At 34.6% G+C, this 16,044-nt stretch overlaps 1 protein-coding gene across 2 annotated transcripts in view; it reads left to right on the top strand.

Annotated features, from left to right (window-relative positions):
* LOC112987038 (CWC27 spliceosome associated cyclophilin) overlaps positions 1 to 16,044 on the top strand; it is a 111,997-nt gene that overhangs the window by 75,045 nt on the left and 20,908 nt on the right. For both annotated transcript variants that reach the window (XM_064502293.1, XM_026106693.2), the window contains exon 12: positions 15,401 to 15,510. In XM_064502293.1, the coding sequence (XP_064358363.1) occupies positions 15,401 to 15,510 (110 nt within the window). The remainder of the gene's footprint in view (positions 1 to 15,400; positions 15,511 to 16,044) is intronic.

The following is a 16,044-nucleotide window of genomic DNA, read 5'->3' as shown; positions in this document are numbered from 1 at the left end:
TGTAGTACCATTACTTAAACATTATCTCTGTTATGGTGCCAGTTACTTCAGAGGAGATATTGCAGCATAATTAGAGGAAATCTACCAGCACAGTGACTGGTTAAAGTCATACTTGGACGATACTCATAGTTAATACTATGGTATTGTTATGAAAAATACCTTTTATTCAAGGCCAGGAAGTAGGGAAAAAAGAAAAAAGGAGGAAACTGAGTGCTATATGTCAGGTTTTCACCTGACATTTCACCTTCTGGGAAATGAGTAACAGGAGATAAACCTGCTGAAAATCTGTAGGTAACATCTAATGGTCAAAGTAACCCTACTGTTGCTTTTTTGAGTGTTGTTAGAGCTCAGGATGTGGTCTATTCTAGTACCTGTGGAGAAAAACATATAGGAAAGAGGAAAGAGCCTATTCAACAAGTTCTTGGAGTACTTAATTAAAAAATCTGAAAATAAGCACATGCTAAAACTTAAGACAAAATTAAAAAGATGATAAATGAGATGCAAATGTTGAAGGGCAAAATTATGACTGGAAATCATTGTTAAGTACAATAACAAGAGAAGAATGAGCAAGAAAAGAGTTGTTCACATGCTAAACAAAGAGGAAACAAGCTTGAATGCCTCTTTTACCTCAGTCTTTAGTATAGTGGTCAGCTTGGATCATATAGTTACATACAATCGGTGACATAGAAGCAAGCAGTCAGGTACAGAGCAAACAAACTAGAGACTATTTAGATAAGTTAGGTGTGTTAAAATCATTTGAACTTGATGAAATTCGCTGAAGCATATTAGCAAGTTGGATAAAAGAGTCCCAGAGATATTGACACTAACAAAACGGTTACAAAATGCTCCAAGAGAGTAGTTATCAGATGTTCATAATCAAACTGCAAAGTGGGGTTCACAGGAGTCTGTTGTTAATGATATGGGAAACAGGATGGAATACCTTTATTAAATTTGCAGACTGCAGAAAATATATGGGGCAGGGAAAGGGAAGATGAAAGAAGAAAGAAAAATGCAAACTTGCATGCTAAGGGTGGAGTTCCACAAGCAGTTGTCCAAGTGAAGAGCTGGTTGGCTCACTGCCTTCCCTTGCGCTAGCCCTAGTCCACACTGGAGCATTTGTTGATCTGATTCAGTTTATTAACATGGAAAAAAAACTGTTCATTTTTTTCTTTGCCGGAATAGTTTTGTACCGGGTTAGTGGATTGAATCAGTTCACAGAGGTGAAAAGCCAGGTCAAAGTAAACAGAATACGTGACATGGAAAAGGGGAAGATTCAAGGGTGAAAAGAGCTCTTTCTATTGTAGCAAATTGGCTTATCCTGTCTTGTGTAACTTCTGCTTAGAAATTATCAGTTGCACAAACACAAGATGGTAGGTACCACTTATTCAGCTTAAAATCTAGGAAATACAGTAAATAACTAGCTGACTGCAAGTTGACAGTGCCATGCTTTTGAAAAGGTTAAAATGAAATGTATAAAAAAGGCACATTGTAAGCAAGGCAGACTTATTGTTCAACCTGAGCAGGGCTTCTGCCTGAATACTTTGCCCAGTTTTGGCCATTGCACTTGAAAGAAAGATGAGGCACCTTAAGAGAGCATACTGGAGAGCAGCAAAGATGACTGATGATCTAGAAAGCATAACATTTGAAGTTTGAAAGAACTGGGACTGTTTAGTTTAGAGAGGAGATGACTTTGTAAAGGGGCATATTAACAATCTTTGAGAATGTTAAAGGCTACCATGGAGAGGAATTATTCTGTGTAATCCCCATGGAGAGGTCAGGAGATAATAGGCTTCAATTGCAGCTACAGAGATTTAGCTTAGATGTTAGGGAAAACTTCCTGAAGATAAGTATAATTAAGTATTGGAATAGATGATCTAGAGCATGAGTGGAATTTTTAATAGCAGATTAGACCAATACTACTTAGGACTGGTTTAGAAACAGTTGATCCTGCCTTATGGCAGAGATGGGCTTAGGTGTTCTATTTGTCAAGTTTCTGTGAAGCACAACCTATTTAGTAAATCAAAAGAAAGGTAAGTTGTGACTTCTAGAGAGGTCTTGATGGGGGCAGAGAAACTGAGCATAATTTTAACAATGATAGTAACTAGATGGAAAAATTACTGGAAAAGTATTATATTTTCTATCACTATGAGTCTTTAAATCAAGCAATTAAAATAATGGCTTTGTAGGTCTGCTGAAATTAGTCAGTAAGGTATTACTTTAGTAAGTAATTTTTCTGCCTTTACTGCGACAGGAATAATGGTAGCGTATTCTCTGCCTTGGGATGCTGTGTCCACATTTGTGACATACAGGAAAAACTAAGATTCTAGAAATACATTTTAGATTTTTCAAGGAAAAGGAAAGCCTTTTTTAAAAATTTAAAAATAAATTAAATTTAATCAAAATATCAGCTAAACCAGAATCTACCTAGAATTATCAAACATTAACATTTAATGAGTAAGTAACATGCTTAAATTATTTTGAATACTAAAATAATTAGGTGATGAAACTATGTACAGTCTTCCTGTTGGCTGCTTTTGTCAAGACTTCAGCTGATGTCAATAGCATGGCAACTGATAGCAGTATCAATTGACACTTGTTAGATTTCTTTTCCCATAGTGCCATCTTTCTGATTAGTTTTGTGATTTATATAAAGTTCATTAGTACAGAGTTTTAAATTATCAGTTTTGACTTTTGTATTCTACCCACTGTATTTCAGATATTTTTCAGATGTCAGTCACAAGTCTATCAACTTGTTGTCTTTTGAATTGTACAAAGCTTCTAACTTGTATGGAAAGAAAAAGTACAGTTGCATGATGAGGCAGTTTCTTGTAAAGGACCAAAGATCTTGCAGAGCTTAAGATTAGTAGGAGAGAGTTAAAATTGCAATAGGAATATTAACTAAAAGGTACGTCTACATTAGTATTTTACCACAGATCAGATGTGCTCTTTGGGATGAAGCTACACTGGAAGATATGTTCGAGGAGCACACTAACGGTCTCCTGCTGGTAGTCCAAAACAGAATACTCCCAAAATACGTAGTGAGGATGTCAGGGCCTTGGCAGAACTGTTTTATTCCTATTCCACAGTATCACTGGCTAATGTTGAAGTAGCTAAGGCTTTTCTGTCTTTTGTGAATTTCAGCCTTATAACTAGAAGTGGCCCAAAGGCACAAAATAAAATTTAAAAGAAGTCCAGATCTAATTGCCTGAATTTTAAGAATGTTGGAGCCTGGCTGCAATTAGAGCATAGCTTTTGTTTTCATCATGGTTCAAATGGAGCTAAAAGTAGTTTTCTGAATTTCCCCTTTTCATTCTAGCCAAATATTCATATTTTTCTCTATAATCTTATAGAACATTTCAGTTCTGAATAATCAGCTTTGAAGAAGATGCAGATTAAAATTTAGGATATATGTTTGAACAATTAAGAAGTAGCTTATGACTGCTAACCTTAAATACTCCTGTCTTACAGCAATGTTGGAATGGTAATTTAAGAAGCATGATTTGATTTAGCAAGGACTTCTAAACTTGCTTAATGTTATTAATTGTGGAAGCACTAGTGGAAGCATGTAAATGTTTGTAACTTTTTGTCATATTAGCATGGTGTAGTATCTTAAACTTGGCTTTGGTCTCTGTAGAGTCATCTCACTACATTGTATTTTATGGTTGGTATGTTACAGAATGAAAACAGGTCTGAGTATTCATATTGGATCTTATGACTACTGGCAAAAAAAAGTATTAGAAAACTATGAATTCATTAATCATCAAGGAACAAAAGTAAATGTCACACTAAATGCTAGATTCTAATAAAGGAAATTCTAGAGGGGGGGAAGTAAACTATAAAAAGAGAATGGTACGTGGAGGGAGCAAAAGATGTGAGAATGTCACTGGAAATAAATTGATATATAAATTTTGACGAAGTATCAAACTGCAAAAAAAAAAAAAAGATACTGAACAATTGAATGGATTGTGGAAATAGATAAAAAACAAAAATAAAAGACTAGGCAAACTTATTTGTTAGGAGTTATTTAAAAGTTCAATGTGTGTAATTTAGGTAGGACGTGGGATGGGAGCTAGCATCTTAAGTATTTAAAGATGCTAAACATAAGGAATGAAAAAGTATACCTTTATTGTCACACATATTTATAATTGAATAACAGAAAAGAATTTAGAGACACTTTGAGTATAATATAATAAAATCTAACTAATAAAACCAAGTGTTGCACCTGAGCAAGTAATTTTGATTGCCCAAAAGTTCAAAGCATTTATTACATCTCACTTAGTTCACATCATTTTTAGTTTATTGGCCTGAATTTTCATTGATGCAGTAGGATTGCCAACATGCAGGATAGCTTGCAGAATATATAACAATTTACCTAGTCCACATTAGTTTAGATATGAAAAATTGTATATAGATAAAACAGACTAGTATCAGGAAATAACTGTGTGTAGCAGGAGATTTTTCCATTGTTCTCTCGCTATCCTCTTGGGGGAGTGTGGGATGGAGAGTGAGTTGTGACCTGCTTTATCGGGTATGTCTACGCAGATGGTGCAGACACTTGCGCAGTGTCTGCTTATGCTCTGAGTTGGCTGGGTTAGAAAAAATGCTAGTTCAGAGGCCATGTAACTGCATTAATATGACCCTGTGCTTGATTAATAAACACTTCATTTCAGCCAAAACTTGCAACAATAAGGGTAAAAATTCACTAAAGACAATAGAGCAGTGTGAGAATAAGGCTTAGGTCATGCTGAACTTTTGCAGAATTGGGGCTAATTCTGCATTGAGGCTACCGGCTAATTGATGGGTGGTGGCAAGACATCTATTTTACATCTACTGGCAGATCTTTATTAATATTGGTATCACATTTAATATCACTGTTTGAAATTGTTCATGTTAAACATTTGCCTACTTAAGTTTTTTCCCAAATTCAGAGCATTAAAGAGGATTGGGGGTGAAAATTTAAGTGTTTACATTGTTTAAAGAGGAGGGAGAGAAAAAACGAATTCGCTCCTTCCAAGTTTGATTATAACCAGCCTTCCAATTTGTGGATAAGATTGTTGACTGTGCCAGACTGCTGTCATGACCTTACTTTAAATAAGATGTTTTTCTTTTATGTGACATTTGCTGTTGTGATGCCAGAAATTACATCAAACATTATAATTTAAGTGCTGAATTACATCAGCATTTTGAAGTGCTTAATCAAATATTTGAAAAAGATACATTTTTCAGAGTTTCATAGTGTAAACCTGTGAATCTCTTTCAATGAAATTTACTTTAGACAAATACCATCTGGCCAGTTTTTAACTATATGTTAGTTTTAAATAGTTTTAAAGATTTATTTTAATTTTTCTTGTTAGAGCAATTTTTAAACAGTCTGGTAATCTTTGGATGATGAAATTTAATTACCACACATGAGAAAACAGAAAAGCCACAAAATACTATCTGAGCCGTGAAACCTAACAACTAGCATAGAAACTAACAACAAAATGTAAGAATCCTACTGAGGCGTGAAGTATTTTCTACTTTATTTTTAATAAATAAATTTAAATTTAAGGGAATCAAATGATTGAAGTGTTTAGAAAACCTTCAAAATGTATCAAGGATCCCTATTTAAGATTGTTATATTAATTAATTGATATATTGATTAATAACTTAAGATTTATTTTATTATTAAATTTAGTGGGACTTAAAGATGTGTTTAGGTCCTGTCTTACATAGAAAGATGCTTTCTTGAAGTCAGAGATTTTAAGGGAATTGTGTACCCTTGAGGAATCATGCAAATTCCAAAATCCAGATTTTGATGGTTTGGGTACTACACAGCAGAAATATGTATGAGGATGAAGATTTTGCAATATATATAGTTGTACTTTTATCAAAGTGTGTATCTTGAATCTGTCATCCTTGCAAAGTCTTCTGTTTTATTCCACTATTTCTGTTTTTATTTTTTCCTCAATTAATCTCTCATAAAATAATACCCAGCATCCCTAGTCAGTCTCTTTCTCTCTGTGGCTGGTAAAAAGAATGCTTTTCTCTATCTTTCTCTTTGCAAAAGAGGACAAAAGCCTAGTAGTAAGCTAGCTTTGGTTTTAGTGTGGTAATCCTAAGCATGTGTTCAAAATCAACTGACACTAGAAAATTAATCACATATTAGACTGGGACTTCTGGGACAGCCTAAAAGCTGTCAAAGTTCAGAAAAGATTCACTGGAGATTTCCATTGTCGCATACTAAACCTACATAGTTGCACAGGTCAGTAGGCTCTGCTCTTTCAAACAGTGTTTTGAGGCTATAGGAATTACTTCTAAGATTATATTGTTTGAGTTGACTAAATGAACTAGTAAGTTTATTTTAGGAAAACTCTTGTTTTTTTCACTATAGCAAACTTTAAAATCCAGTAATCAATCCAACCTTGGACGCTGATACTGTAAACAAATGTATTAGGTTATTCATGGATAGTAAATATGTCCAGATTCTTGCTTGTAAGCTCTTCAAGGCAACACTCTGGCTCTTCAGGGTCTAATGCAGGCCAGGGCTATGATAGCAATAACTGAATAATAGTTAAAGGTGTGAAGAAAACCAAAGTAATATTAGACTATGCTAAACATAAATGTACTGGAAAGTATGTTATAAGTTCTTTCAAATAAATATATTAATTCATATCATATCTGGTATATTTATCACTTTTATGGCACTTTACAGTAAATGAATGTTTTTGTTTTTCATTGGTAGTACTTAAAAATGCTGGAAAAAAGTCTTCCTTTATTCTGGAAGAAGTGTGTTATCTATCTCAGGTCTTAATTATGGATATACACACTGTGTTCTGCATCTGTCACTTCTGACAGGAATTCTATTTGAATTCTCAAAATATTAAGGCATATCAGAATTTTTTTGTAATTCATATGGATTTTGTTTCCTAAATCCTTTTTTCAAAAAAATTGTTCTTTCTTTCTAAGATCTGAATCTTATTAACATTTTTAAAATCAATACTGCATGTATCTATAATTCCAGAATAATGCAGTATTAACTGAGTATCACTATCACCTTTACCTTTACATTTCTTGATATTTCTGTCTGATTGTCTGTCTGATATGACCTTTTGTCATATCAAATGTGTCATTTTCGTTACTAAAGATTGCAATAGAGATACTGACAAAAGTTACTTGATCTGCCTTCTTTAAAATGTATACAAAGTCTGCTGTAACAAATAAACAGGGATGGTCTTGTACAGATTTCTTTGTGCACTCTCCTTGTTTTCTCACCTCGCTTATGCATGAACTCATGATTATATATGCAGAGTGCATCACGAGAGTTATAGAATTACTTTTGTGAAGTTCAGCGTATCAGGAATGTTTTGTGGTGAAAGATGGTTTGGTCTATTCATCTAAAAATCTGCATTCTAGTTGTACATCACTGAAGAAAAAACATAAAGCAGAACTCTGTTTTTCTCTGTCCCAATACATATTCTTTCCTGCCTTCTGAAGGTTAGTGGGTTTCTGGTAATACTTTGAGCAAATTAAACTGGTTGTTATTCCAGCACATGTTTTATGCATAACTTCATTTTTTCTTCCTAAAAAAGAAGAAATCTCTGGATTTTATACAGATTCTACCTCCTTTATTATGAGGACAGGCATTACTCCAAGGTTTGTCAAAATTGATACAAATAACAAAATGATAAAATAAGAAAATTAATAGTGTGGAACCTTCTTTGCATACTGTAATACATTTGGCTCAAAAATACTGTTACCTTATCATTGCCACTCTCTGTGTATGTGCTTAGCCCCACCTGTAATGCTAGCAATTAAGTCCTACCATTAAGGCCAATGTAAACATCAGCCTGAACAATGATCGTATTTTTCTTATCTGTCACAGTCAGCAGGCCTAGAACTAATCTTTTGTGTTTTTCATAAAATGGAGGTAAAATTGAGTTGCAGTATTCAAAATACAGGGGGACTGATGCAACTTTTGCTGTGTTAATTACACTATTAAATTTATCAGGTGTTTTAGGAATTAAGCTTAAAACTCCTTTATCATAAATAAAGTTTTATTATCTGCTCCACTTCCTATTTAGGGTCTGATTCCAAACTGTCAAAAGACTGCCATCCAGTTCAATACCCTTAGATCAAGTTCTTGCATCTTTGCTATACTTCTGTAATTTTGTAGTTAAACACTGACTTCAGTTGAACTGTTCCCAATTTAAGTGTGAGGAAAACAAACCCTTCTGTATTTTTTTTTAAATCAACCTCTTCTTTTCTGGTTTAAAGACTTCTGAATCTCCTCCTTAGTTCCAGACTATCACTGGAAACCATGTCTCAAGCACAATGTTTTAGGTTAGATTACACTGTCACGCCTGGCATCTGTTACCCCTTAAAGGAATATTTCAGGAAAGCAGAATAGCAGAATCTATCTGAAAGAAAATAAATTACTCAAATATTAAAGTTTTTGTCACAGTGAGATGAAGGATCTCTTGGCAGTAACTCAGACTAGCTGAGGTAAGTAGCAACATACTTAGAAATTCTGTTATAAGTAGGATTAAATGTATTTTCAATAGGAAAGGTTGTTTTTTCTCACCTTCCCTGAGGAGATAATATAAAAAGAAACTTGTTCAAACGAAGGAAAGAAATCTTTCCTTGCCTGAGGCTACTTACAATTCATGAGGAGATGCCTCTAGGGCAAAAGTGTGCAAGATCCCTGTAACTGATTTAAATTAGCATCTTCAGCATCCTGCAGTACTTAAAAAAGGCATATCATTCTTATTTCCATGCCGTGCATCTGTGCAATGCCACTTTCTCATTTTGTTTCATCTCAATAAATCCTTAGAGATTCAGGTGTTTTGGAGTTTAAAGATTTTAATACATGTGTAATCTTACACTTTTGCTGGATCAACAAGCTGAACGTGAGTTAACTAACCTTGATGTGAAGATCAAGTCCATACAGTGCTGTAGTTCTTTTTTGAACTTATTTGCAAAAAATTTGGAGAGGATGGGAGGTGCTGACTGGCAAATATGAAGTAGTAGCCACCCAAACTGTGTTTGCATTGTTAAAGTGTTCTTCCTTTACATGGTTGTCTATTCCAGGTGTTTTATTTTGCATGTTAGTTGTCTGGGTTTGTTCATGTAGACACAAAATAATTTCATCAAAGTATTTGCTACTTAATAAAGCTGAATGAGTTATTTTTATATATATATATATTTATATACTTGTGGTTTTGAAATTACTTTATTATGTGGAGTTTTCAAAAGTTTTGAAATGTGTTAGAAACTGATTGACTTAGAGGCTCTTGAAAATCCCTCCTGTTGTATTCCTTGCTTTTAATGTGGAGTAATAGGTTGTAAGACCTCGTGGAGAAATACAAGCATGTCTTTAAGTCATTTTAATGAATGGTACAGAAATATGATGCATACAAGTACCTAACTGTTTTGGTTGACTCACTCTGAAGTTAACTCAGGTGGATCTGATTATCTTTCATTTGATTTATAAAAAGGCAGACAGAGTAAAGTGCAGGACTAGGAAAACCCTGGCAGGAGAGACCCAAGGAACGATGATCTTAAGAGAAAGCTTGAACTGAAATTCAAATTATTTGTGTTAGCAGTAAGTGAAAACTGAGTGTGATAAAAATACACAGGTGCCCTACTTATGGGAATTTAATCTATTTGTATGAGAATTATATTTGAGCTGGACTAGACTGGACTAAAAACTTAGTCAAAGAAGATGTATGACTGAGGATCACATCTTCTTTAATTTCAGCATATGTGTATTGTTTGGATCACAGACTTCAAATGTTTATGGGCAGACTGAGACTTGCATTTGCATAAGTTTTCAAGAACACACAGATTGTTTTTGTCATTAAAATGTTACAGTTATACTCCTTATCATAAGGTAGTTGAGATCCTTTTCAAAGCCTCCCTTCAGGTAAATATCTGAAAAATTGTTTTCCATAGGAAAGCTGGTGGTTTTGTAGCTCAAATTATTTCTCTAAAGGCTAAACATTAGTGAAACAAGGCACTATGTTGTTTCCATCTGTCAACAAGTTTGATTGGATATGCTTGTTTATGCAAAAACTATGGTGTTTGTCTTCACAAGGGTTTGGTCTTGAATTAAGAATGCTTTTTTTATTTTATTGGTAGAAAAGGCTGAGGAAATTGAGGGGAAGAGGGAGCTGAGCCTTTACGATTTGTAGTTTTATACTGTACTTCATTATTCTTTTCAATTCATCCTGTATTATGATGCATGAGATTTTATGGCAAATTTTATTTTATTCATGCAGCTGTTTAATCATTCCTGAATTTCTGTGTATATGCTTTTATATTTTTCTGGCCATTCTAGAAGATTTTTTTTTCTTTCCTTATCTTGCTATTGCTCTTAATCCTCTGTTTAGTCTCTGTTATATCCAGTATGCCAACTGGAAAACAGGGCAGGAGGGACAGCTCTGTGTGGTATTGTGAATATTCTATTAAAATGTGTTCCCAGTTATTCTTTAAATATGTACATGTAACATATATATCCTAATTAATAAGATATTTTATTTATAAAATTATATAAATACTACAGATTTATTTCCTCTTATTCTGACATGCCATGTCTATAAACTTTATAGAAAGCGTTAAAAAAACTGAGATAAAATTTCTGATTCCAGGGTAAATTTTTCTCTGTATAGCTGTAAGCTGTCATCTAAAAAAAACTGATAAAGGGTTTGATTTAAATTTATAGTTCAGCAGGCTGTACATCCTGAAATCTGTTGCACCAACTTCCTCCGTAAATACTTAGTTTTTCATCTTTTGGAATGGATATCTGGAGAGTTGTTTCTCAGGCAGAAAGGAGGGTTTATTCTTCTGTTTGTTATCAGGAATAACAGTCTTGTAAATATCTGTAAATATTTTTCAAGTATACTAAACCGATATGTGAAATGTATTTAATACCATTCAAGAAGAAGAAAATGGGAAAGGAAGGTGTTGATCAATTTTCAAATTTATTTAAATTATTAATTTATCATAGTAGTGGATATTCTGTGAAAAGGAAACTTGAAGATAAATGAGAGTAGCCATTGGCTAGTACAGATATATTTTGTTACTACAGAGTCCTTTCCTGATTGACAAGATGGAATAGTAAATAGTTTATAGTTAAAAAAAAAAAAAAAAAAAAAAAAAAAAGTTGATACTAAATGAAAAAGTGATTGAGATTGCAACAAAAATGTGGAGTTTTGGTGACAGGTAGAAAACAAGATCTTTGAATACAAAGTGTGTTTGTCATTTAATTCCATAGCATGTTAATAGTACTTTACATAACACTTTTAATCATGGATCTGCCAGAGCAGATTGAATGTTCCATCTTACTTGTTTGTCTGGCTTTCTGCCACTCTTTACCACTCATTAGGGTCAGTCTTGTATAACCCTATGTAAGGAACAGCCTCCCTCAACAAAGAGCCAGGGGATGGAAACAGTTGTTGGGTTTTCTTTTTTCCTCCAGTTCTTTCTCTTCTGGCAGAGGCCTCCCTTGGAGGAGTAAGGCATGTTCATAAGTGTTCTTAGTTCTGTAGCACAAAGGTTTTGAGTGCTAAAATCTGTCAATCACATCAAAGGACTTGCCACCTATTATTTGGACTAGTTACACAGTCTGCATGAAAGGAACAGCCCCCATTCTTCAGTCCTTGTATCTTGGCAAGTGTGCCCATCTCTATACTGCTCCTGAGGTATAGAAGTCTTCCAGATGCTATTTTGCCACCAAGGTGCCATTTCCAAGCATTCAGAAGGATCAGCTCTTGTTGCCTGTAAGGACAATCATATTTGCTAGAAAGCAAAGACAGTTCCCCAGAAAACTGAGAGTAAACTTTCCAAAAACTTGGTATACATTCTTGGAAATGCATCAGCTGATCATGGGTGAAATCATGGGCTCTGCTAAGATGCTCGGGAAGAAATACTCTTTCCTCAGAAAAACAGAAAGATACAGAAACTGCCAGTTGTGCAAGAGTTTGAAATTCTTATATTTTCCCTTTAATTTCCCCACCCGTTATTTCTGGCAGATACTGCAGCTTGAGTGGGAGGAAAAAAGTCATGATTTGGGACCGCAATCAAAAAGTAGTAGATCACTTGAACCAGAGTTGGCTTTTAAAAGCCCCCTTGTTTTTAAAAGCCCCCTTGTTTTGCCTTTGAGACTGCCAGCTGTCTTCAGTCTTTGATAGATCTTACTTCTTCACCACTTTGCTCTGTGTAGATTTGAGGATGTAATTACAGCTCTGTCACATACCCTCCTAACTTCTTGGCTGTAGCTGACAGTTCATGCTAGCCTGTCCATCCAAAGCTTATGGCCTGTTTTTGGATTATTTATTCCTTAGATCACTTCCTTTCATTTGGCAGGAGGCAACTGCTTTGATAGTTGTGTGACCCATAATTTGGTGGAAGGATCTGCTCGGTAACCATGGGAGAGTATTGTTTCTGTTGTCCTCCTTCCATATGTGACAGCTGTGATGGACAGTTTGCTCCTGGAATAGGAGTTCACATGGGTGGCCTAGGAGCTCAGGATTACCTGTCACCACAGGAGAAGAAACTATAAATCAGTGTTCCAGAACCCAGAGGTGTTGTGAAATGCCTGAAGAGTACTCTGCTCTGCCCTTTCAGGGTCATCATGATGGACATTGCCAGCATGATGTTCCTCCTCAACAAGTCAGATGGTCTGAAGTCATTACTACTCTGCCAAGCAGCAACAAACTACCAGAAACTTGAATCATCTGGTAGTAGTTTGCTTGTTATGCACTCTGCATACCTCTGTAGATGGTTGGCCTCTCAGCTAAGTCATAAATGGGAGATCTGTTCTGATATTCTCAAGGCTATCTTCCAGGATCGTGAATGCCCTACGTTAGACTTATTCACCTCAGATGCCATCAAAAACAAAGTTTTGGCTCTCATGCCAGTTCCTTGTTTAGAGGTCAGGATGACATGTGTTTACCTTTCCACACATCCCCCTACCAAATCCCTTTGATTGCAAGGGTGTTGGTCAGTGTAAAGCGAAGGAGGTGCTGATGATGCCATTTATCCCTGTCTGATAAGACAGCTCTGGTATCACCCTTTATTTCATATATGACCTAGGAAACTCTTTTCTCCTTCCTCATCCTGTCTCACTTGTAATCTAAATTAATATCACTGGTTTTTTAATCTTGTTATTCAGAATTAACATTAGGAATTAATTTCTGTATTAGTTTTAGGGAATATCCAAGCCCATCATATATCTCAGCTAGGGAGATACATATCTCAATTTTAATTATAGTATTATTTCATAGCTAAATATAACTACTTTGTTCTTTCCACTGTCTTTTCTAAGTTAAAGATGGAGACAAATAAATGTCCAGTATAATCTGGACATTTTATATTGGGGAGAAACTTTAAAACACTAAAACTTTGTCCGTTTAAAGGAAAGATAATTTCATGAACATAATAGCAAAATGACTTTTGAAGTATTTTAATGAGTTACTTTTGTGATCATCAGCCACAATGACTCCAAATAAAGAAACTGATCGTTTTAAATACACCCTTTAATTCACAGAGCATTCATAAAGTATCTAGCGTGATTTTAAATCACACCGTGCAGTTGAATGTTGACATAATTTGAATGTCATAGTAGTAGTTAATTCCAGATAAGGTCTCAAAGCAAATTTCACAGAATTCTGTGATGCAGGTATTAATGTTTTCCTTCCCACTGTGGCAGTTCCAACAAAAGGTTTCCCTATATAATAAATTCTTCAACTGTCTTTAAAAAAAAAAAAAAAAAAAGCTTTGTACAAAAGCATGCACCATCCACTTTCTTACCCAAATCCTTATGATTTCAATTATTAATGGTGCCTTATTAATTCACTAGTGATGATTTATGTCACTTCTGTAGCATGCTTGATTTTATATCACTTGAATATAAAGTGCTGTAAAATGAAGCATGCAATTCTGGAAAACATAGACCACATGACATTAATACACAGATTTTCAAAAGGAAACAAAAGATTACACTTTCCTCTACGTACAGTGCTCAATACTGGAGGCTGTACCAGCTCTGAGGCCTCAATAAGGCAATATCTCAGTATGGCACTGGCTTTATGACTTAGTTGATAATATTTCATTATTCCTCCTTAGATCCTCTCCCATAGTGTTTGTGTTTAGACTGACATTCCCCAGCTTGTTTTCTACTTTATTGCTCCAAAGTATAGCACTCTGTGCTCATCCTTACTCAACCATCTGCACCAATTTAATTTCAAACCACTGCTCTAATTCATGAAGATCTTTTGAGTTCTAGTTTTATTCCCCAGTCTGTTTGTATCCTTTTGTTTCTCTTGCTTTGATATTGCCTTCAAAGTTAATAGAGGTACATTATATTGTATTTTCCAAGTGATTCTTGAAAACACCAATAATATTGGACCTGAGACAGACTCCTGGGGATCCCCACTTGTTTTTTTTCTTTCTACTTTGACTGTGAACCTTTATTAACTGCTCTCTTAGTATGTTTTCCCAACCACTTATGCGCTCACTCTACAGTAGTTTTAATCAAGAACATGCTTCTGTAGCTTGCTTATGAGAACGTCACGTGTGAATGTGTCAGACACCTGAAGTCAAGATAGATGACATCTGCCACTTCATCTGTGTGGGAATTATCCTGTTATAGGAGATACAGCTATAATAAGACAAATTTTGCTATTGCAAATGGATGTGTATTCACCACATGAAATGGAATAAAAGAAAAAAGAATCAATTATCATGGGCACCAGCAAGGAGCCCTTTCTCAGTAGAATCCAGAAGATATTTTCGTAGAACTCTATATTCACACAGCAGGAATTTTCTACTTCATGAAATCTCCTTTTCAAGATACTGCACTGAGTAATCTTTGTGTATGTACAAAGCAGATGGGAACAAAGATGCTTTTCTATGAAAGTAAACTTTTATCAATAGCACCTTTCCCATGCTATAGTGATGTAATAGTTTTCAGAGGCAACATAGGGTAAAAGAAACGTTTCTTTAAAATCAACTGTAATAAATGTCATTTCATAGGGGCAAACTAATTTGGCTGTTCAAGAAAGGTGATCAGAAATTAAGGTAAATTTCTTAAAAAAATATCAGTAGTTCTCAATTTGGATCTTAATATCAGAGTTTTTATTTCTGTTACCCTGCTTTCACTGGCTCTCTAGTAAAATAAAATTGACACACAAATTTTTGGACTTGCTGACTGCCCAATAACATGTGTTTTCTTTCTCGCTCTTCTTTTTCTTTTTTTTTTTGAAAGTAGCAAATCTTTCTACTTGTGAACCTAATACATCTGAAAGATTTTAAGGAAGTGTTTTGCCTGGTATTTCAGAAGTCACACACAATCTTCAAAATGATATTATATCATAAAACCCAATTTAATTTGTTTAACAAAGTGTGTTTCCTTATTCAGAGGAGGAACCTGCTCCAAACAGTATTGTTGAAGAATACCTTCAGGAGAAGAGAAAATACGAAGACAAGCGGAAGCAGCAGCCAAAGAAAGGGGTCTCTCGTGAAGATCAGGTAAGAGTTTGACAAACTAAGGAGGAAAAAAAGACCAAGAGAGAGTTCTGAAAAGTTTTATTATTTCTTCAATTGTATAAAAGTTTAAAAATCTCATATGTTTCCTATGTTTCATTTTATATAAAACAAAGAATCTTGTTATAATTTCTTATATAAAAAGGGGGGAGGGATGTTATATGTTCTTTGATCCCCTGTTTGAATTACTCAGGTACACAAGTAAGTGACCTTTCTATGCTCTAAGTTTCCTGACCAAAACCTATCAATTTTTATACATGAAAGTGCCATCAGTTTAGTCATTAAAACTGAAAAGGAAAAGCTGCCCATGCAGAGCTATTCTTGATTACATTTACCAGGAGTTTGCATTTCTATACAGTGCTTTCCTTGGCTCTGCAGCTTTCCATAAGATAACATTGGGACAGAAGTTTGCATGCTTTCTGAAAAAGCTGTGTATTTTACATTTCAACTTATATTTTAAAGAAATTAAATTCATCCCTATCTTTAGGTGTTATGAAATCAACAAAAAAAGCTTCTAAA

The sequence above is a fragment of the Dromaius novaehollandiae genome, chromosome Z (assembly GCF_036370855.1).
Source record: "Dromaius novaehollandiae isolate bDroNov1 chromosome Z, bDroNov1.hap1, whole genome shotgun sequence".
Lineage (NCBI taxonomy): Eukaryota > Metazoa > Chordata > Aves > Casuariiformes > Dromaiidae > Dromaius > Dromaius novaehollandiae.
Note: the sequence above shows the minus strand (reverse complement) of the source record. Positions and strands in the feature narration are given on the sequence as shown.